At 40.8% G+C, this 23,594-nt stretch overlaps 1 protein-coding gene across 1 annotated transcript in view; it reads left to right on the forward strand.

The window, feature by feature from the left end:
• The window catches only part of stau2 (staufen double-stranded RNA binding protein 2), a 263,804-nt gene that overhangs the window by 107,049 nt on the left and 133,161 nt on the right, over positions 1 to 23,594 (forward strand). The window contains exons 11-12 of the mRNA XM_048595666.1: positions 7,335 to 7,466; positions 7,625 to 7,682. Coding sequence (XP_048451623.1) covers positions 7,335 to 7,466; positions 7,625 to 7,682 — 190 coding nt within the window. The remainder of the gene's footprint in view (positions 1 to 7,334; positions 7,467 to 7,624; positions 7,683 to 23,594) is intronic.

Below are 23,594 nucleotides of genomic sequence, written 5' to 3' on the forward strand. Positions count from 1 at the left end.
TTCTGAAGGGTCTAGGCCCGAAATGTCAGCTTTCCTGCTCCTCTGATGCTGCTTGGCCTGCTGTGTTCATCCAGCTCTACACCTTGTTATCTCTTTTATAAGGAAACGTCTTCTTATAAAGAAGTTTATTTTATTCTGAAGAATAGTACAAAAAGGAAACCAGCTGGCCATTTTGATGTTTGGAACAAATATTTATTATAATGGTGCGATTAGTGAAGCAATGGGGCTTGAATACAACACTGGTTTAATGAAGACTGTAGGAGAACATGTCAGGATCTGTACCAGGTATACCTAAAGATGAAATATCTTTGGGAAGCCATAATATAGGACTGTGAGCATACCAAACAGTGAAAGCAGCATGCATTAGAAAGAGTTAAGTCATTCCATAGCCAATAGAGCAGATCAAATCTGTGCTTCTGTCATATTTAAGGGTGAATGGTAAGTGATAAGTAAGCAAATAAATGAGGAAGAACACAGCTCCACAAACCTCCACATCCTTCATGATGGTGGACCCCAGTACATTTGTGCAAGACAAGATCCTGAAGCATTTGCAACCATCTTGAACCAACTTAAGAAGAGTCCAGTGAAAGTTCAATTTCAGTTTGCACCTTAAATTTTTGATGTTAGGCCTTTATCCTATTAAATTTGTTGCATATGATACTAACAAATACTTGAAAGTACTGGGTACAGCCAAGGTCTTGACAATATCTTGGCTACTGTGCTGAAGGCATGTCCTCCGGAACCAGACATGTCTCTCGTGAAACTGTCTCAGTACAACTAAAGCATCTACTCACCAATGTAGAAAATTGCTGGGTATGTTCTGTCCACAAAAAGAAACAAATTCTATCCAGCTAATTATCACCCCATTGCCTTCAGTCGGTAATCATAGCAATGCAAGGTATTGTCAGTACTATCATGCCACACTTGCTCAGTAATAAGTTGTTCACCTATACTCACTTTGGATTTCACCGGGACCGTTTGGCTCTAGGCCTAATTACGGCCTTGGCCCAAAAATGAACGAGAAGAATTAAGTTCCAGAGATGAGGTGAAAATGATTGCTCTTGACATTAAGGAAAAACTCGACTGAAATGTGGCATCAAGGAACCTTAGGAAAATTGAAGCCATTGGGAAATTGGGAAAAATGCTCCATTTATTGAAGCTACTCCTGTTACAAAGAAAGGTGACTGTGGTGCATGTCAATAGCTTGACAACTGTCTTTTGACAACATCTTCTGAATTCACAACATATACTATCTGGATGAATAAGGGTAACGCACACGTGGGAGCACTGCAAGATCCCATCCAAGCTGCACATCGTCTTGACTCAGACTATTTCAGCTGTTTCTTCACTGTTGCTGAGTCAAAATCCTGGAACTCCTTCTTAGTAACACTGTGGGTGTACTTGTCCGTAATGTACTGAAGACAGCTCATCACTGCTTTCTCAAGGATTAGGAAATGGCCAATAAAAAAACTGTCCTAGACAACAATACTGACATACCATGGACAAAAAAGCCTCTGTGGGTGTAACCACACAGACTGCAACATATTTCCCACTATCTTCTCAAGAGCAGTTAGGGATAGGCAGTTGGTAACATTGACAGTCTCCTTTGTTCAAGCCAAAGATCTCTGGCTCCCATAACAACAGTTGCAGTGTGTCTTGTGCTATCAAAGTACAATAGATTACAATGTGCACATGATCCACCAATTACACAAGGGGTTACATCCAAATTTACGCTTGATTGATGCAATATCATTTTTGGTCAGTGTCCACCTACTCCCTGTTCTTGGCTACTTTCCTAGTTTGTTGGTCAGAGTTCGCCCACTCCCTATGCTTGCCCAGATATGTTTGTATTATGTTAACCATTTCACAGTGAATTCTGGTAGTGTCAAAATTTAAAATAAAGAACACAGTGATGGGGTTAGTGTTTTCAGACTCCTCGTCCCGAGAGCTGGAGAGTGATCCAGCGATGGGCATGCAGCCATGTGGGACTGTTGTGCAGAGGCCAGGGAGAGATACTAATATGAAAGTAATCAAAGTTAGAAGGAAAACAGGTGATGGCTGTGATAGAAACAAATTGCTGCATGTCAGGCAGCATCAGTGGAGTGAGAGGGAGAGATATGTTAATGTAATGTTTTGATGTTAATGTTAACAATGTAATTCATCACCTGTGTGTTGCAAATTCTGAGACACGGTAAAGATGCAATTTCGTGCCTAAGTTAAAGTGTGGTGAATAGGCCATTCAGCCATCTCAATGCAGAATGCACTGACTCTTGAATATGAGTTTCATGTGCCTCAATGTAAGCTTTGCCCACATACATAGGTTTACTACCTCTGATTTCATGGATGTCTTTGACTTAATCTGGACTGCCACCTGTCAACTGCTAGTCACTTTGTGACTGCATCAGGTCATTAAGGTCACAAATGGGAGGAATAAACTATAAATGAAGTTAGCTGAGGAAGTCAGCAGCAGGAGCATCCTGGCAAGGTTTGAATCTTTGCGGGAAATATTCCAATAACCTGATTAGGTTAGGGAAGTTTAGCACATGTCCTCCTTTACACATCTCTCATAATGTATATTCTTCCACTCTGCCTTGTCCCTCTTATGCCAGTCATACCACTGCTTATCACTGCATCACTTGCCTTAGTGCTAATCACAATGGCGCAACTTCTGTCAACTGCTCCTCATTTCACCCTTACTCCTTACACATGTTAAACTCTTGCTTTCTCATTTAAATGTTGCCCATAATCCCAGCCTCATCTCATATGAGCTACAGGGCCTGCACAAATGTCAGCAGACACCACTGATTCTCACAGATGCTACATCCCATGGCTGCGCAACATCCTTGTTCCTATTACACATGTTTGCTTTTTATTCACTCGTGAATGCTGCTGGCTAGGCCAGCAATTCTTGCACGCTCCTGTTGCCTTGAGAAGATGGTGGTGAACTGCTTTCTTGATCTGCTGCAGTGCCATTTTACCGCCCTAGCCTGGATATTGTCCAGGTCTTGCTGCATTTGAACAGTATCTAAGGAGTTGTGAATGCACTGAACATTGTGCAAACATAAGTGAATATCCCTATTTCTGACTTTATGGGGGGAAATTCATTGACAAAGCAACTGAAGATGATTAGGCCTAGGACATAACCCTGAGGAACTCGTACAGAGCTAAGATGACTGATTTCCAACAACTTCATTAGCACTATGTATGACTCCAACCATCAGAGAGATTCCCCCCACTGAATCTCATTGACTAGTTTTGCTAAGGCTCCTTGATGTCACACCCTTGGTCAAAACAGCCTTGATGATAAGGTCAGCCACTCTCACCTCATCCCTGAAATTCTGTTTTATCCATGTTTGAACCAAGGCTGTAATGAGGGCAGGAGCTGAGTGGCCCTGGCAGAACCCAAACTGCACATCAGTGAGCAGATTGTTGCTGAACTGGTCCTGATAGCACTGTTGATGACCCTTTCCGTCATATTACTTATAATCAAGAGTAAAATGTTGGGGCAGTAATTGGCTGGGTTGGATTTGTCCGACTTTGTGTACAGGATGTTCCACATTGTTGGTTGGGTACCAGTGCTGTAGCTTTACTGAAACAGCTTGACTAGGGGTGCAGCAAGTTCTGAAGCTCAAGTTTTCAGTACTATTGTCAGAATGTTTTCAGAGTGTGTAGCTTTTGCTGTATCAGTGGTTTCTTGATATCAAATTGAATTCACTGAAGGCTGGCATCTCTGATACTGGGGACCTCTGGAGAAGGCCACTACATCCAGAGGCAGTGCACATCCTCACTAGTTACTATCAGTTTCCTAGGAGAGAGCCCTAATTGAGGTCCAAACACAGATCCTTGTGGGACACCACTGATCACATCCTGTCAATTTGAGTACCTATCCATTACCCCTACTTTCTGTTGCCTGGCACTCAACTGATTTCTCATCTATGTCAGTAATTTGTCCTCAATTACATTGACTTCTACCTTAGCTAAAAGTCTCCCTATGTAAGACTTTATCAGATGCTTTCTGGAAGTCCAAATATACAACATCCACAGATATCCCCTGTTTACTATCTAGTTCTATAACATTCAATAAATTTCTTAAGATTTTATAGGGTTACTAGACAGCTATTTCTCACACTAGTCCAGACTGCCCAATCAGAAGTTTTGTACAAGCTTTGTTCTGGGATAAATAATTCTTGTGTATGGTCATGTAATAAAACAAAATGAATGTAACACATGAAAGGGACCTCACACTGTAAATAAATTGTAAAGAAACATTGGTTGCAAAACTGTTGAGAGTTTGATCATATAAGAGTGGTAGGATTTAATAGATCTCTAAGTGATATTTTGCTTTCTGGGAGTATCACTTGTACCTTGGGCCACAAGGTGCTTTGCATGTCGTACAGTATGTGGCTTGGGAGCTTCTTTACCATTCTTTGTCTGCCCAGATGTTATGATCACAGGCTGCCGACTCTTCGCAGCATTTGTTGGTCAATGCTGTTTCTGGAGACTGGCAAGCAAATCCTAGAACTTGAATCTCAACTTGAGCATCTGAGTTGCTGATATTGATGCACCTTGTGGTGATGGCTGCTGTTATACTTGTGGGGTGGAGGAATGCTAAAGAATTGTCATCAGTCATGTGTCACGATTTTGGTTGTGATCAGCAACTAGTTTTTTTGAAAAAAGAAAACATCCTAGTTATTTCCTGAAATATTGGACACGCAAGGTTCCACAATTTAAAACAAAACAGTTTTACTATATCAGGGTCAAGCAAAGCAAAAACTGTCTTGGATAACCACTGAGGCACTAAAACTCAGAATCAATACAAGTTACACATAAATTAGCAGGCAAATTGTGTTGGATTATAAACTGTAAATTACTCATTTAATAGCAAGAACAGATCTTATGAATTAGTTTCAGTTCACTCAGCCTGTTAGCAATCACAAAATCCTTCAAATCTCTTGTCTTCCTCACAAAGAATTTCATCTCCTTCTAGGATTTAGCCTGATCCCCTGTTGACAGCAACAAGTAACCAGAGTTCTGTGAGCATGGTCTTCACCAAAAATAGAACATATCTTCAGAAACTATTTGATTCTGATTATTTGTGCAGGCTAGGATTGAGTGAACGTTTCTCTTCTCACTATATACACACACACACATTTTCTTCTCATTTTGTTCACACCCATTGGAGCTGACTAATTCTAAAGAATGGGGGTCGGAGAGAGGGTAGCCTTTGTCATTAATTGGTTGTACTTTTCAAGAGAGAATTCTCAAAAGAAAGAGGTCCCAATCATTTACCATGACACCACTGCCTGTTGATTTCAAGGTTGAAGAACAGTAATTTCTTTTTCCTACCCCTTGAAAAATATTGCAGAAGATCAAGGATTCACAATTATATCCAGCATTAATCAAATTAATCTGATTTTCTGTGCTACTATTAAAAAAGAAATTGATGGAACTGCGACAATTCTCCCAACCTCTGGCCATTTTCCACGAAACTGGTCACACTCCATGACAAAGTTCTGCTAATTAATGTCTATTTGTGGACCTTCAAGGAGATTCCTAAAATTACATGCAAGAGCTTTTGAAAAGCCTTATTCATTGACTGATTTTGAAAATTTGCCACAAAACAGTTTCCTCTCAATATAATTAGCAAACAGCTATGTGCCAGTTTTTAAAGTCATTTTCAGTTATTCAAAATTAAGTTATTGGCAGATGTTGGACTAGGCAATGATTTTTTTTTGTGATGAACCCAGCTATTGTCATGAACTGCACCTGACTTCACCTGATGAAGGAGCAGTGCTTTCAAAGCTCGATTTCAAATAAGCCTGATGGACGATAACCTGGTGCAATGTGACTTCTGACTTTGTCCACCCAGATCCAACACTGGCACCTTTACATCATAAACTGCAACAGCTTACCACTTCCAAAAATCATTTTTTTTTTCCAAATTGCATTCTGAAACACGACATGATTGTGAAGATTTAAGAAAGATGTTACAATTGCTGATATGTAAATTAATCTGAGTAGAAACTCTAGCGATAAATTCACATCCCAAAATGAGCACAATTTTGAACAACATTTATACGTAACTTCGACAGAAGCTGCTCATTAGTAAACCTATCAGCTGGAAATGCAAGAGGGAACGAATCCATGGTTGAATTTTCCATAGCATTTTAGAGATTTTGGGGGCAAATTTGCCTGCTGCAAGAATCTTGAGTACTGGTTTGTTAAGTGTGAACAGATCAGAACTCCTCTTGGAAAAGGAAAAAGGCTGAGATCTGAGATGTGAAAGGTTTTGATGGCATGGATAGGAAGAGAATGTTTTCTCTTTTAGGGAAGAGCAAAACTAGAGGACCTCAATACTACAGTGGTATTATATACGTGTGTTTAAGGGGAAGCTAGACAATCATGTAAGACATAAAAACAGAATGTTTGAGAAATTCAGCAGGTCTGGCAGCATCAGGGAGAACTTTCAAGTGCAATATGTCTCTTGTTCAGAATTTAGGCATCTGCAGTAAATTTCTTTTATTTAAGCGTATGAGAAATATGGAAAGATCTCTTGTGCACAGTAGTAGTGTCCCTACCTCTGAGTCGGGAGGCCTGGGTTCAAGTCTCACCTGCTGCGGAGGTATGTAATAACATCTCTGAATAGATGGATTAGAAAATAAATATATATGAGATATGGAATAGAACGTTGTGAACATGGGTTTAAATGAAGAAAGATGGGAGGAGTCTCTAATGGAACACAAATGCCAGCAGAAACTGTTTGCTTGAATGTCCTCTTTCTGTGCCATATAACCTATGTAAAGGTACAAAATCAGGCTGATGAGATTTCTTTTGTGCAACATAATTGAACATAAACTAAAGCTCCCTCAATTATGCAAGCAGTTCACTGTTCAACAGGAGATTTTTCTGCCCAACAGAGCTATTAGAAGTTAAAAGTCTTGGCAGTGTGCAGTATCAGCGAAGATATAAAACGAAAATAAACTACAGCTTTTAATCTTTGAATGCAGCATTTCAATTTAATGTGATTTTCATTCATATGTATGTAATTTTCATCTCAGTTTTGGCTTCTTGTGAAAAGCTAATAAAACCACCTATAACTGCACTTCCTTCACAATGGGATTTCAATGGACTTTGAAGATATCTGGATGAATTTTCTTTCCGCTCACTTATTCTGATTACCAGATAAGATATGTAGAAAGGAAAACCTTTGGATGTCTTGGTGAGAATCTGTTTGTAATGTCTGGTAGAATGTTATTTTTGGCTTTGGATTTCATATAATGGCAACTAAATGTTTTTAAAACAATTACATGTTTAATTGCTGTGTTGCTCTTTAGGTCATGGTGGGCACTGAGGTGACGACAGGTACCGGTCCTAACAAGAAAGTTGCAAAGCGGAATGCTGCAGAAGCCATGTTGTTGCAGCTTGGCTACAAAGCATCAACCCCTACTCAAAATCCAGAGGAAAAGGTAAACTTGAATATTAGTTTCACTTTTTTTTTAGTTTAACTGTTAGAGTGTGAATAACTATATCAAGTTAAATGTTATTTAACCTTTATTTCATTTAAGATCCTAGATTCAGTAATCAATTATGACCTTAATATTTGGTTTTTTTTTTAACATTATAGCCAGTTGAAAAGAGCTGGGATGGACGCAAGGTGACTTTTGCAGATCAACCAAATAGCAGTGAGTAATTTTCAATCTTAACCAAACAGAATGTGTGTTTGATTAATTATCAAATTCTATATAAATCATTATTGTCACTTGATTGGTTTATTGTTTTTAAATTATGCTAAGAATGGATTTAGGACCGAAGTGAGAAGTTTTTCCCATTCAAAGGGCTGGGAATCTTTGGAATTCTGTACCCCAGAGGGATGTGGATGCTCGATTGTTGAGTATATTCATGATATAGATTGATGGACTTTTGATAAATAATCATTTGGTAGCACAGAACTTGAGTTTTGCTGAAGAAGGAGACATTTTGTCAGTGTTTTGTCTTGAACTCAGTGGGACAATTTGCAAGAAATGCCAAAGTAAAGGGAAAACTATGTTTATACTGTATGAGAGGAGACTGCTGATGCATTGGCAAATGAACTCCAATTGGTACAGGCATTGCCATGTAGAATGTACCAGCTAGATGGTGACTGACAGTTAACTGCCAATATTTGTTTAAATTTTAAACCAGGCAGGTGGACTCTGATTTGTCAAGGCATTGCCTTGAGAAATTAACCAAACAATGGCTGTCACCAGTTTTGTTGAGTTAAAACAGTTGAAGTGTGTGTACAAACTTTGGTTTGGCCACAACTAGAGTACTGTGTGCCAAACAGCCTCCTCTGTACTGTATGATTCTATGTCTTTCTGTCTACAAAGAACAAGACCTGATATGTAGCCTCTAGTATTAATATATGTAGCCTCTAGTACACACAAGTACTCAGAATTATGTAGGAAATGTTGTGCAATTGTGGAACCACATCTAATACTAGACACTGTTGTGAGTTTTTTGCAAGCTCAGGCTGGTTGCCAGTCATCAGTACTGTCCTCTTACACAGTATAATGTTATTTTCCCTTTAGTACTCCATTTTTATCTTCTTAACTTCAGTTCTTATTTTTCTAACTTATACTATGAATAATTGTAAGGTAATTTAACTTTTTTTGATTTTTCTCTCTATTTTGTACCTAAGATTTGTACGTAGGTACTTTGTATCCAAGATGGCACCATGTGGGGTGACATTGCAGATGTGATCTTGAGTACATGTGAAAATAAATCTAATTCTAATTCCTCGAGAATTGTCCTGAAAAGCATCAACAAAATATAGCAAAGTGTGGAGCTGGAGGAACACAGCATCAGAGGAACAGGGAAGCTGATGTTTCTGAAGAAACGTCAGCTTTCCTGTTCCTCATGCTGCCTGGCCTGCTGTGTTCCTCCAGCTCCACACTTTGTTATCCCTGACTCCAGCACCTGCACCTCTCGCTATATCAACAAATATGTCTTTTTTCAACAACACAAAAAGGTGTTTGAAACTTAAGGGAATTAAGGGATTTGGGATTGTGTGGAAAGATTAATTTATGGTAGAAGATTGACCATGATCTTACTGAATGTTGCAACAGGATTGAAAAGCCTTTATGTAAATATGCACTTGATGCAAATCATAAATTAATTTTAAAAATATGTATCTACTGTGATATCTTTTAATCAAGTTTCCCATCTATGTAAGAGACCTCACCCTCATTTGAAGTTTACTTTGTTCACATTTAATATTCTAGATTCCAACTTAATTCAATCACTCTCAAGGAAGGAAGGAAGATAAAGTCATAGAAGGACTGGGGAGGGAAGCAGAGGTTTTAAAGTGGGGGTGGGGAGTAGAAATGGGAATGTAAGGAATGGCGGGGGGGGCGTAGGCTGCAAGAAGGGTAAGAAGAGAATGAAACTAGAGAAGGGCTGAAGGAGTGAGAAGGTGGCTATAAGAAGTGGAAGGAAGGAGAAGGAGGTTGTAAGAGCTTGAGGAAGGATGAGGAGGCTGCAAGAATGAGTGAGTTGGAGGTTGCAAAGGAGAGAGAATAGTTTGAAACCGGTAAACAATAAAATACTCAGCTAACCAACTCAAGAAAATTTCAAATCACTGAGGCAATGAGTTTCTTGCAAATGAATGTGGAATTCCTAGTTTAGGGCTGTGCAAGTTCAGGAATTACTATTCATGGAAAGAATGTTGTGGATCCTATTATAATAAACACTTACAATTGTTAAATTTAAAATCGAAGATGAGATCAAGGTGCAGTGACTAGGGTTGTAACTGCCTGGTTTAAATGTTTCAGCTATGTGCTTGTGATGAAAATGCACTGGCTGTGACCTTAGCAGTTTTTGCAAGATGTGCTTTGGGTGATGTGACATTTTGTTTCTTGTAATATGTAGCAGTTATTCTGAGCAACTAATGCTTTTCTAAGTGGCTCTAAGTTAAAAGGAAAGTTGATAATTATTGTGGATTTTGTTAAATTATTCTAAGTCTGTGTGTGCATGAACCCAACTACCCTGCATATCCACGCAAATAGAGTGTTGTTGCTATGTAACAACATCATCTAATAAAGGAATTGTCGAATGAAAATGGTAGCCCTTGAGAAAATCTCAAGAGGAGATCTTGAAAATGAAAAATTATTTTGACTTCTGCATGGGAGGTACACTGGGTAAAGATCAGAAAAGGTGCATGGAGGCACAAAAAACATCCAGTTATGGTGCAAGTCAACAAATGGAAGCATTACTTATGGGACCACTCAGCCACTGGTACACAAATGGCATTGGATGTCCAAAGATTTCAGGGAACATGTTCTGTATGTATTTGAGCAGGGCAGGGAGTCATCACCCTCCTGGCACCATGCGGGCAAAAGAGGTAGGCTCCAAGCATAATAGGGAGTCCAGCTGAATGTCAGGAAAGCAATAGCTGGCAATGTTCATTGATAGGACCCTAGAAAATAGAGGATCTGAGGGACCTTGATGTGCATGTCTATAGATTCTTGAAATCAGCAGGACAGGCATACATAGACATAGACTGGGTAGGTAGGGAGAAACATTTTCCTTAGTATAGGGGTCTCCTAATAAGGAAATTAGCTTTAAGGCAAGGACCAGGAAATTTAGAGGGAAATTGAGGAAATCTTTTTCACCCAGTGATGTGTGTATCTCCAACTCATTGTCTGAAAGGATGGTGGAGGCAGGAACCTGCGATACATTTAAGAACTGTTTAGATGAATGCTCGAAACACCATAGCATACAAGGCTATGATCCAAGTGGTGGAAAACAGGATTAGAATAGTCAGATATGACTGGTGCGTCACAATAAGCCTGTAGGCTTCTTACTCTTTCTTCAGAAGTTTCGGAACCCAGCTTTTCTGGCTATATCAGACTCCTCAGCAGTTAAACTTCTCCATCGCCCCACCTCATGGCATTCAGGAATGGCTATAATCTGCTCCAATTTTGTTCGCTTGAATAAAATAATGGAATCTTTCTACGTAGGAGTTCCAGCTCTCTGTACTTTCATCGTATAGTCCTATGGTGCCAAACATATTTTTAATGGGAAGGGTCTACGTAGCAAAATGTACCACAGAAAATATAGCACTACCTCATTTCTTTCCACTTAAAGCAAGGTGTTCCTGAGGCTGCCTGTTGCTTTCCAAATCGATACTTTCACCTTAAAGCATTTCCGTCCATGTAGGGCATTCGTAGGTCAGGGTGGAGAACATTAGTTTATTCTGCACTGGTCACTTCTTCCCTTGGGTGAATTCCTTTTATTTTTACTGACTGTAAAAGGAAGGCACTGACCTAGACTGTTAATCCATGGACAATGTTCTGGGGACCGGTGTTCAAATCCTGCCATGATAGTTTTTTTATTATTATTTCATGGGATATGGGTGTCACTGGCTGGACCAGCATTTCTTGCCATCTGTAATTGCCCCACCAATGCGGCTCGGTCTGCATTCAATCCTGGCCACTAGACATAACTTCTTGCCAACGTCTTCATTTTGGAAACCCCTGGATGACCCTGGAGGAGTTCAACCTGTATCTGACAGTGTCCCCTTGCTTGGGACAATCACTCTTGCTCCCGAAAATAATATGCCGTCCTGTGATCCGGTGTCTCCAGGTACAAAAAGGTTTCAAATCTGGTTGTGATAGCCCTTTGGTTTCCCCCTTTATCATCACCTGTTTCAGTTTTGCCAAGACACGATTTTTCTGCGTCCAAAGTCTGATATGGTAAGCTGTGACTGGAAGTGTGTCTGGAAAATTTAAAAACATTATGGACTTTTCCAGTGGCTGTACCACTGGTGGTGTATTTGCCAGCGGGAGGCGTTTAATGCTACTTGGCCTCCCAGATGGTGTTCCAACTTGTAATTATATACATTTAGTATTAGAACCTCACTGAATTCAGCATGAAGCTATGGGTGGCACTGCCTTGACGTTTTTAAGTAGATGTAGCAGGGGTTTGTGGTTGGTTATCATTACAAATTTATGTCCGTAAATGTATTGGTGGAACGTCCTCGCTCCAAATGTTACTGCCAAACCTTCCTTTTCTATCTGGCGTTTTTATGCTCTGCATTAGCCAAAGTTCTGCATGCGTACACTATTAAGCATTCCTCTCCACTGGGCCATCTATGAGCTAATACTACCCTGATGCCGTACAGGGAGGCACTGTACGTCAATACCAGATCTCACTTGATATCATAGTGTGCCAACACTTCGGAGGATGATAACCATTTCTTCACTTCCCTGAAATTTATGACTTGGTTATACAACCATATCCAAGGCTCACCATTTGTTAAGCGTTGATGCAAAAGTGCCAGGAAGGAGGCCAGGTTATGTATGAATTTTCCATAATAGTTCACCAGCCCAAGGAAAGGCCTTAACTCCGGTACTGATATGGGAGCCTGAGCAACTTTGATCGCCCTCACTTTATCTTCCAAAGGGTGTAACCCGGTCTTATCGGCTCTATAGTCCAAGTAGGTGACTTAGGGTGCTTGGAACACATTTTTCTCTTCTAAGGTGTATGCCCACCTAAGAGAAGCATCGAAGGACTCTAATTTCTCCTTATTGCTCTTCCCTGTTAGTAGCACATCATCTAGATAAATGGTGACCTCAGGTAGACCTTTATAAAATGTTCTTGATTGTTCACTATAAAAACAGCACAGGCTGATGATGCTCCAAATGGCAGTCTGGTACAGTGGTGTAAACCCTTATGGGTATTAATTGTAGCATACTTCTGAGAATCCTCATCTAACCACAATTGCAAGTAAGCGTGGCTTATACCCAGCTTCATGAAGGACAGCACCCCCTGGCAGCTCTGCATATAAATCCTTTATGCGAAGGATTGGGTATATATCCAGCTGCAAAAGCGGTTTACCCTCTGTTTAAAATCCCCACAAAGGCGGACCAACCCATCTTGCTTGACATCAGTATGACTGGTACTGCCCATTCTGCAAACTGGATTGGTTTGATGATTCCTTCGCTTATTTCTGCCTCTACTTTTGTTCATAAGGCAAATGGTACTGAGCAGGCCTTGCAGACTGGTGGAATTGCTCCCTGGTCAACATGAAGTTGGCCTCGGTTCCTTTGATAGTCCCTAGACCTTCTTGTAAAATGTCAAGGTATTTAATAAGGACTTCACTCAGGCAGCCATTTTCTAGGTGACTGTTTCTCAATCAATCAATTTCACCCCATCAAGCCTGGGCCCCAAGCCTTTTACTACAATAAGTGGTAACTCAATCATCTGCTTCTCATAAGAGACTGGAACCAAAGTTGTGCCCTTAACCTGTAAAGGTTTCCCAGTGTAGGTTCTAAGTCTCGCCGAGCCCTTGCCCAAACTTCAGGGTTGGAGTCCAGAATGATGTTAAGGACTGCTTCTGTGATTACTGAAACAGCTGCCCTCATTTCAACATCCATTAGAAGCGGGTGAGCATTTAAGCAGATGTTTATTTTGATTGGTTCTGACTTGGATGTTGCTCAGCAATTTAACTGGTCCAAACAAATGTAATTGGGCTTTCCAGGGTATGCAGTCTCCTGAATACCAGCCTATGAGTTCTCTTGTTCATTTTAGGTCTAGTGGGTCTCTTTTGCTCTCTCAGGTCTTCATACTGGCAGCAACTACAGTGGCTTGCCAGCCTGGATCCTGATGAAAATTTTAACTGTTTCACTGAGGCTTGGCTTTGTTTTGGGGTTTTGCTATGGCCTAACCTTGAGTCCCTCTGTTCAGAATATGTCCTGAGTGTGGCTATGCAATTGCCTTCACTCAAGTGGTGTTCCCCAAGCTCAGTCAGACTGGCAAGGGTGTCCACTTCCTTTGGTATACCCTGCAACTCAAATGCTCTACTTGCCACATTTTCCAATGATAAAGCTAGTTGTAGTGCCTTTTTGAAGTCCAGTTGAGTTCAGCTAGCAGGTGCTTTTGCATGGTTACAGCATTAATCCTACATACCAAACAGTCTCTCAGCATCTCATTAAGGGTTAAGCCAAAGTCACATGCCTCTGCCAGTCAACTTATCCTAGTCAGAAATCCCAACACAATTTCTGGTTTTCAAACTGCCAAGTAAAACCAATAACATATCACAATTAGAGAAGGCTTGGCATCATAATATTCTTTAACCAGATTTGTCAACTCTTGAAAAGTTTTAGTATCTGGTGTCTGAGGGAATGTTAGTCTCCCAATAACCAAAAAGGCTGTGGGTTCACAAGCTGCCAGGAGAATTACTGATTACATCTGTCCCAACGTCATTTGCCCAGAAAAAAATAACACATTCTTTCCACATACTGGGCCCACTTTTCAATGGCAGGATCAATCAAATCAAGCTTCCCAAATAACAGCATGATGCCAGGAATGCTTACTCCAACTCAAAGACAAAAGTTGCAAGTGAATTTTTCAGGAGCATCCCATTCTCATCACCACTGAAATAACTCCACAGAGGCCAGTATCCCATCACCAAGTCTCCCTTTACTTATATATGGAGAGTCCTTGACACTGATCCAACTCTCAGAGTGAGCAGAACCTCTGACACTCCTGTTTATATCTGTCAGCCAGGGCTCCCTGATTGGGGCTATTAATCTGGTCCAATCAGGGAACTCTTCTATGAGGTCCACCTGGCTAACCTCGTTACAATCACTACCATCTTTGTCACACGATCAGACTCTGAAAGTGTCAGTGTAACATGTTACATAAATACACAACAATCACCGCCAAGATGATCTCCAGGTCAGTGTCAGCGAAGCAGCTGTTCCAGCCCACTGCCTTTCATCTTCCATCACTGTTGGTTCAATTCCTAGTCATGTCTATCATGTTGTACTTAAACCGAGCCTGTATTTGCAGAGTTTGGCCTGTACTTCCACTCTGTAGCTACTACTTGACCATCAGTCTCTCCCATCAACCAATTAACAGTCAGTAGCTGTGAAAACTGGAGACTGTGACTGCTTTTAATCTTCTCCTCAGGGTGATTTAGGACCTAGAAGTTTCTTGTTCCAAACTTGGAAACAAAATCAGGCCAATTTTGTCCAATGCTGTAAATGCTCATCATTTCACAAAAGATAGCAAGAAACGAAATTCGTGTTAAAATTGCTCATTTATATTTTGTGTGTATAGTTTGTAGGGAAACAAATTGCAGATTATTTTTATTCATTGCCAATCATGACGTTCTTTATTCCTGCAGAATTAAGTGATCAAAAGACCCTCCTGATGATTCTGAGGTTGAGCAAAGGAAGTGAAGGATCAATTCCCAGTTTATGTTGATTTAACAGACCTTGGTTGGGTTAAATGAAATGCAGTTTTCCTTAGCTTCACTGTTGCTCAGGTGGGGAAAGGAAAAAGTCAGGAAGGATTGCTATTTCTTTGTTTCAGATGGAAAGGGTGGATGTGGTCATTGCCTAAGCCTAAGATTAAGCTTTGTCATGATAGGCATGTAGTACAAGAACCGACTGACGTTCATTATGAATTCACGTGGGAAGAATAGCTCTGTTGTAAGATGCAGGAGGCTGCAGGAACCGTACCTCAGGTTGAAGTAAGAGAGTTGCATCAAAATCACAAAATTAATTTTGTTTGTCATCTTTTTGAAAAAAATACATTGGAGTGGCTTCAAGACAACAAATTTAATCTTGACATGTGATTTATGCTGTCAGCTTGATTGATAAGGTTACTATTTTATAATTGTTGCTTGGTAACAATTATTTAATGTCTACCACTTGAACATAAGAAGGCCATCCATACCATTCATTATTTAAGGTTATCTCATGGTTGCTGCTCATCTTTAACTCAATAGAATTTAATATCAGGACTCACCTGGGAAACAATAAATATTACTTTTTGAATCACTTTATATATTTCTTTCAATTGTGCTTTCTCCTCCTTAGGAATAATTTCATTATGATCAGTCCCACTTGCGCTGGGATTTTTTTTCTGAACTGGGCCTTGACTTTAATTTCTGTCTCCCAAATAAGCTGCTGGGATGAAACATGGTTTGGAACTGAAATGTCAGCACCAGAACTGTGAGGGAGAATTTAGAGTATATGTGTGTGTCCAAAGCCCTGGGCAACTAGAAATCCAAAGAGGAGAGGAGCGCACTGCCAACATTAGTTAGCAGAATGAAAGGGTGTCACAGTGGAGGTAGTCTCTGGAGACTATTTGAAAATTTAAAAATCAAAAGCAGCCAAAGCTCCTAGGCCATCATTATGAGGCTGTAGGTTCGGCCCTGTGGCAGTTGTGGCTGACGAGGTGTGAGGAGTTGAAAAATTAAATGATGCATTGCTCACTCCAGTGAGTGCCACCAGGAAGCTGCTTCCATCCATTTGTCAGTTGGAATACTGCTTTTGGGGAGATAGCTGGGGGTGGGGGGTTGCGGGGGCACCACTACTCGCATGGCAGAAGCAAGATGGCAATTGAAGTGGTTAAAGTACCTATTGAGGGCATTTGTCAAAGGCTGCCTGGAAGTTGATTTGAGTTGGCAATGAGGGTGGAACATTTTCTGTTTTGTTTAACCCAGCATCGTAATCAAACATACCCTAGCTAAATGCAGTATAAATCTAACAACATATGATGTCTGTACAACTTGTTCAACCTCAAGGTCTATAATTGCTTGGTGTACAGAATACTGAACAATACATGCTGTTCAGTCTTCAGTACATGATTTCAGTTAAGTGAGAACAGTTTTCATTTCTAGTCATTTATTAAAGGGTTGGCCATTGCAGTTTCACACATGAAGTGTTTTCTGCTTCGCCTGGGTCATCAGTCAAGGTGCTTTTGTGTTTCAAAAGCAGCAGCTGACAGCAGACTTGTGGTTCTCTTGACATTAAGTATAAACTGTTCAGATTATCTTATTCAAGTGGCAGTGGGGACATAACGTTTTTTGAGTCTTACAGGTTTATGCAAACTCCACTTCTGCTCATTGCTTGGTGGCTGAATATGAAGACTGGAGCCTTGCTGTCCAAATCCAACAATGCAATATAAAGGTGCCACAAGACGCTACATAGTTCTGCAAAGATTGTGATTAACATCAGTAGCTGCAACTCACAGTTATGAGCTGTCTTTAATACAGTAAAACATCTCATTTTACTTCAAAGATCTAGGTTTTAAGGTTCATCTTAAAGGAGGTGAGGGAGTTAAAAAGAGTAAAGACATCTGGAGAGTGAAATCCAGAATTTAGAACTTTGGTAGTGGTTTAACGATGTTTTTTTATTTGTTGTTGGCTAAGCTAGCATTTATTGTCATCTGTAATTGCCCTGGAGTAGAAAGTGATGAGCTGTCGAATTGAACTGCTGAAGTCCTTGGGTTGCAGGGACACCCACAGTGCTGTTAATAAGGTAGTTCCTGAATCCTTGCTGTCTAAGGAGCCTTGACAAGTTACAATGGTGCAACTTGTGGATGGTACTCACTGCTGCCACTGTACATCAATGTTGACTATGCGTTAATGGTGAAGGGAGGAGATGTTGAAGGTGTTGGATGGGGTACCAGTCAAGTTGGATGCTTTGTCCTAGATGGTGTTGAACTTCTTATGTGTCATTGGAGCTACACCCTTCCAGATGTACAGAGCATATTCCATTATACTCCTGATTTGTGCCTTCTAGATGGTGGCTCGGCACTGGGGAGTCAGCAAATGAGATACTGGCCACAGAGGTTGTAGTCTCTGACCTGCTTTTGTAGCCACAGTATACATATGGCTAGTCTAGTTCGCTTTCTGTGATTGTAATGCCACTGAATGTTAATGGGCGATGGTTAGGTTCTCTCTTGTCGGAGATGTTCATTGCCTGGCAGTTATGTCGTGCAGCTATCACTTCTCCTTATCAGCTGAATCCTTGGTATTTTCCAAATCTTGCATTGAGATACAGTCTGTTTCATCATCTGGTGAGTTGTGGCTGGTGTTGAATATTATGTAATCATCGATGAGTCTCCTGACTTCTGACCTCATGATGGAATAAGGGTCATTGATGAAACAGCAGAAGACGTTTGAACCTAGGACACTACCCTGAGAAACTCCTTGGACTGAAATCGTTTGTCACCAACAACTCCTTATCTTTGTGCTAGTGCAGAGTTTTTTTCCCTGATTTCCATTGATGCCATTTTTGCTAAGGCTCCTTGATGCTATTCTCAATCAAATGCTGCCTTGGTTTCAAGGGCATTCACACTCATCGCATCTTGGGAGTTCAATCTTTTGTCTGACTTTGGGTCAAGACTATAATGAGGCGAGGGACTGAGTGGCTCTGGCAGAATTCACGCTGAGTGTCAGTGGGCAGGTTATGGCCAAGCAATTTCCCGTTGTCAGCACTGTTTAACATTTTGATGATGACTGAAATTGATAATATTTTGATAGTTGGCCAGTTAGAATTGGAGATGATTAAAAAGCCAACATTGGGCGCATTGGCTGTGATGGGTCAGACCATTGCTTTGGTGAATGAGCCAGTGAACAGCTGACACCTGTTTTGTTGAGTTGAAGCAAGTGTACTTGTTCTTCCTATCTGCAAAGAACAGGGTCCTGTGTATTAATGTAGGTTGCTTCCAACGCACATGGTTATGTCAAACTGTGAGTCGAACTGACAATACTGAACTGATTGTCGGTGTAATTCGTCGCACACTCAGGATTATCTAGCAAATGTTGCCAAATTGTAGCATCACATCTAATGTTGGACACTGTGTCACAACCACTAGGACTGTGTATTGGAAATCACACCATTCCCAGACTCATGACAAATGTGAAGATTCAATTAAACTAACACAAATCCTAATTTGTCTCTGACTCGTTACTACCCAGGATAGCACCAGGTTTATTCATTAGCAGTAAACATTAACTATTTATTGTGACACTCTTAACTCACAAGAACAGTAAAAAAAAACAGGATTTCAAATTTTTGTATCTTGTATTTCAACTTCACCTCTTTGAAAGCTCCCTCTCTCTCACTGACACACATAATGAAAAAAATACAAATATTATGAATGGAAGGGAAAGAAAGAAGCACAGGAGCCCAGTTCTATATCACCAGTCCGAAATCATAAAGCTAGATGGGGTGATTTCATAATTCTCAGTTCTTCAGTGGTGCTTCAATGTTATTTGCACGATGATCAGTCTGTAATTCACGGTTGCTTGGTGGGACCCAAGGTCTTCATTGTTCTTTTGGGTTTTAGAACTTTTTTGCAGCATTCTGAATATAGTTTTTCTACTTCACGTAGCAACTTTACAGAGATAGTGAGAGAGAAAAGATTGATGCAGCTAACTTGTCTCTTTTCTGTTTCAGTCCCCTCACAAAGTCATTTGTTAAAGTGCAATCTGACCAGTCAGAGGCTTGTTGCTATACTGAGCTGTCCTGAGCCCAGAACATGGTGCCACTTTGTCTGCACTCAGTGTCCCCAAAATGTAACTTAGTATTAGCTGTATCAGTTAGATTGATTCCACCCCCCCACCAAAGCTGCTAACAACTCGTTGTAAGATAACACAGTGTAAAGCTGGATGAACACAGCAGGCCAAGCAGCATCAGAGAAGCAGGAAAGCTGACGTTTCGGGTCGAGACCCTTCTTCAGAAAATCTGTGTTATCTCAGATTCTCCAGCATCGGCAGTTCCTACTATCTCTCAACAACTCCTTGTACTTCATCTCCTTCTTAATTAGTGTCTATATTTCTCATTTTCTGTCCATAGTCAAAAAAAGGCTCTAACAACTGGGTTTTGACTTTTACAAGTGTATGCTGGTGGGCCTGTTGCAAAAGCCAGACTTATTGTTTGCTACATTCCGTCGGTCTTCAAGGCGTACAGCCTACAAACCTGGCACCTCATCAGCACTGGAATTCATATTCCACGTTACTCATTTGTGTGATAGGCAAAGCATCTTTTTGGCTTGAGTTCGGCCTCCTGTCAATGGCAAATACCACTGGTGTTGCTACTGCATGACAAAAGCATTCAGCTACCTTCACCTGTTTCTTGAACTTTTGAAAAAAAATTAACTTTCAAAGGCATTCTGGGTTAGAGTGGGATCTTCTCAGGTATTTTGTGATTTTGTAAACTTATGAGGCTCTGTGCATAGAACATATTTTTGTAGTAATCTCCTTTGTTATGCTTTAAGAGGATAGATCCTTCATGAAAAAAATGTTTTTTTAAATCATTTTGTGAAGTGATCATAAAGAAATGCAGAGCTCCATACCTAGTCTCTACCTAATCTTATGTTCGAGATAGGGACCAATTTTGGGATTGATAAATCTAAGCTTCGCGTCCTTGTTGCAACCACCTACGTTTGGGAGGGTGGCTGGCCTCTGGACAAGTGAGTCTTTGCCATTGGGCTGCAGCAGTGGATGGAGAGGAAGTAAAACAAGATCAGTGGGTGAAGTAGCATTTGATAGGAAGCGTGAAGAGATCAGGGATGGTGGGCGGTCATGGAAGGATAGGAGAAGATTGCGGGAACCTCTGGAGGATATGGGGATCTCTGAGGAAATTTTGGGCTGTGGAGGGCATCTGATCCTGGTCAGAGAGTGGTTATCCACTTCTTGGGGATGTAAACAGGTTTTTTTTGGGAGAGCAGAGAGAAAACACCAAGTTCCTCCTGGACTACAAACATTGCAGGAAAATCACTAACCTTCTCCATACAGAAGGTTTTACCTCTTTAAGTTGCAAGGTTTCCTGAGGTTGGAAACACAGCCAGCCAGCATTACAGCTGGAATGTAGAAAAAGTCTGAGGATTGTAACCTATTTAAAATATTTAAAATTGTGATTTACTCCCTTTGAATGGTTTATTCTTTCACTTCTAGTTCCATTCTCAGTTAGAACCAGAAGATTAGTGTGTGGGTGCTGATGGTTTAAAGGGGATTGTGTTGAGGTTTGAGAATTTTTTTAGGATTTTTCTTCCTCTCAAAACCAAAACTGTTCTTAAGGGTTAAAATTCCACCCATTGTCTAAGGCAGCTCCCTTTGCTTCTCAATTTACAACCTCTTCGCAAGCAGAAACTTTGGTAGTGAAATTGGTCTGTGCCAACAACAGGAATATAGTGAATTGACAGTGAACCAACAGGTTCATAGTGAATTGACAGCTAGATTTTTACTGCACTCAATTTTCTTCCTACTGAAGTTAAAATGCTTTTTGGAAACATTTTTTCTAGCCTTATTATAATTCTTTCTTAATTCTTGAAATTCAAAATTTTAGCAGTATTTTCCAAATCAATGGAAAATAAAACCTGCCACAGTGTATGTCATGCTGCCAATTCGTTATGAAAGCATTTCGAATTGTTAATATTGACTACTATAGGTGCAAGAAGCTTGAGAATTCTAAAAGAACCTTTTCTACAAACATCACTAATATGTCAGCTATTATTTTAGGATGTTACTGCCTCCAGTGCTCTCAAATATTGAGTAATAGATAAATTGAACCTTTTTTATTACACTTATCAATGTGGGTGACTGGTAGAGATGTCTTCGTGTGAAGTTCTGCAGAATAACTTTCTTAAAACAATTAAGAGCGATTAATCCAAACAGCTCACAAGAGGCAGAAAATGCAAGAGCAAGGAAATTGCTGTGAATAAAACATTCACTTAGCATCCTGTGGAGTATTTATTTCCAGTTTGGAGAATGTTTTTCCGATTCTAGGTCCCATTTAGGAATAATGTAAAGGTATTGAAGAGAGTGCAGAAAATAATTATGAGAATGTCAAAAGAGCTAAAGACCAGAAGACTTATTTAAGGTATTTGGGAAAGGAATCAAAGGAATCATGACAAACAGTTTCTTTTGCACTGTGTATCTCAGAGACCACTGGGGATGCTAATGTTTGTGATACTGCTAGCTCATAACCAAGGAGCTGCTCGACCCGATCCACAGGCAATCTCAGGACAACTCCCACTGTCACTGGTCCCAGCACAAAATGTACCGAGTAAAGGGGGACAGGCATGTCCAATGAAAAACAAAGAACAAAGAAAATTACAGCACAGGATCAGGCCCTTCGGCTGTCCAAGCCTTTACCAACATGCTGCCCGTCACAACTAATACCCCCTACCCTTCTGGGGACCATATCCCGCTATTCTAATCTTATTCATGTATTTTTCAAGACGCCCTTTAAAAGTCACTATCGTATCTGCTTCTACTACCTCCCCCGGCAGCAAGTTCCAGGCACCGACCACCCTCTGTGTAAAAAACTTGCCTCGTATATCATCTTTAAACCTTGCCCCTCGCACCTTAAACCTATGCCCCCTAGTAACTGACTCTTCCACCCTGGGAAAAAGCTTCTGACAGCCCACTCTGTCCATGCACTTCATAATCTTGTGGACCTCTATCAGGTCACCCCTCAACCTCCGTCATTCCAGTGAGAACAACCCAAGTTTCTCCAATCTCTCCTCATAGCTAATGCCCTCCATACCATGCCCTGTCCAAAGATACCACATCTTTCTGGTAGTGTGGCAATCAGAATTGAATATTCCAATATTCCAAATGTGGCCTAACTAATCTATAAAGCTGCAACATTACCTGCCGATTTTTAAACTCAGTGCCCTGGCCGATGAAGACAAGCATGCCATATGCCTTGTTGACGACCTTCTCCACCTGCGTTGCCACCTTCGGTGACCCGTGTACCTGTACACCCAGATCTCTCTGCCTATCAGTACTCTTAAGGATTCTGCCATTTACTGTATATTTTCCATTTGGATTAGAGCTTCCAAAATGCATTACCTCACATTTTTCAGGATTAAATTTCAGCTACCATCTCTCTGCCCAAGTCACCAACCGATCTATATCCTACAGTCTCCTTTGACGGTCCTCATCGCTATCCGGAATTCCACCAAACTTTGTGTCATCGGCAAACTTACTAATCAGACCAGTTAGATTTTCCTCCAAATCATTTATATATATGACAAACAACAAAGGTCCCAAAGCTGATCCCTGAGGAACGCCACTAGTCACAGCCCTCCATTCAGAAATGCACCCTTCCGCTGTTACCCTCTGTCTTCTATGACCGAGCCAGTTTTTTATCCATCTTGCAAGCTCACCTCTGACCCAGTGCAACTTTGCCTTCTGTATCAGCCTGCCATAAGGGACCTTGTCAGAAGCCTTGCTAAAGTCCATGTGGACAACATCCACTGCACTACCCTCATCAATCATCTTCGTCACTTCCTCAAAAAACTCAACCAATTTAGTGAGACACGGCCTCCCCTTCACAAAACCATGTTGCCTCTTGCTAATATGCCCACTTATTTCCAAGTGGGAGTAAATCCTGTCTGGAAGAATCCTCTCCAATAATTTCCCTGCCACTGACATAAGGCTCACCGGCCTGTAATTAGCTGGATTATCCTTGCCAGCCTTTTTAAACAAAGGAACAACATTGGCTATTCTCCAATCCTCTGGGACCTCCCCTGTAGCCAGTGAGGATACAAAGATTTCCCTTAAGGCCCCAGCAATTTCCTCCGTTACCTCTCTCAATATTCTGTGGTATATTCCATCAGGGCCTCGGGATGTGTCTTCCTTAATGTTTTTCAAGACCCCCAATACTTCCTCCCTTTTGATCTCAACATGACCCAAACTATCTACACACCCTTTCCCAGACTCATCATCCACCAAGTCCTTCTCTATGGTAAATACTGACCCAAAGTACTCATTTAATACCTCACCCATTTCCTCTGGCTCCACA

The sequence above is a fragment of the Rhincodon typus genome, chromosome 4 (genome assembly GCF_021869965.1).
Source record: "Rhincodon typus isolate 14 chromosome 4, sRhiTyp1.1, whole genome shotgun sequence".
In the NCBI taxonomy this organism is placed as follows: Eukaryota; Metazoa; Chordata; class Chondrichthyes; order Orectolobiformes; family Rhincodontidae; genus Rhincodon; species Rhincodon typus.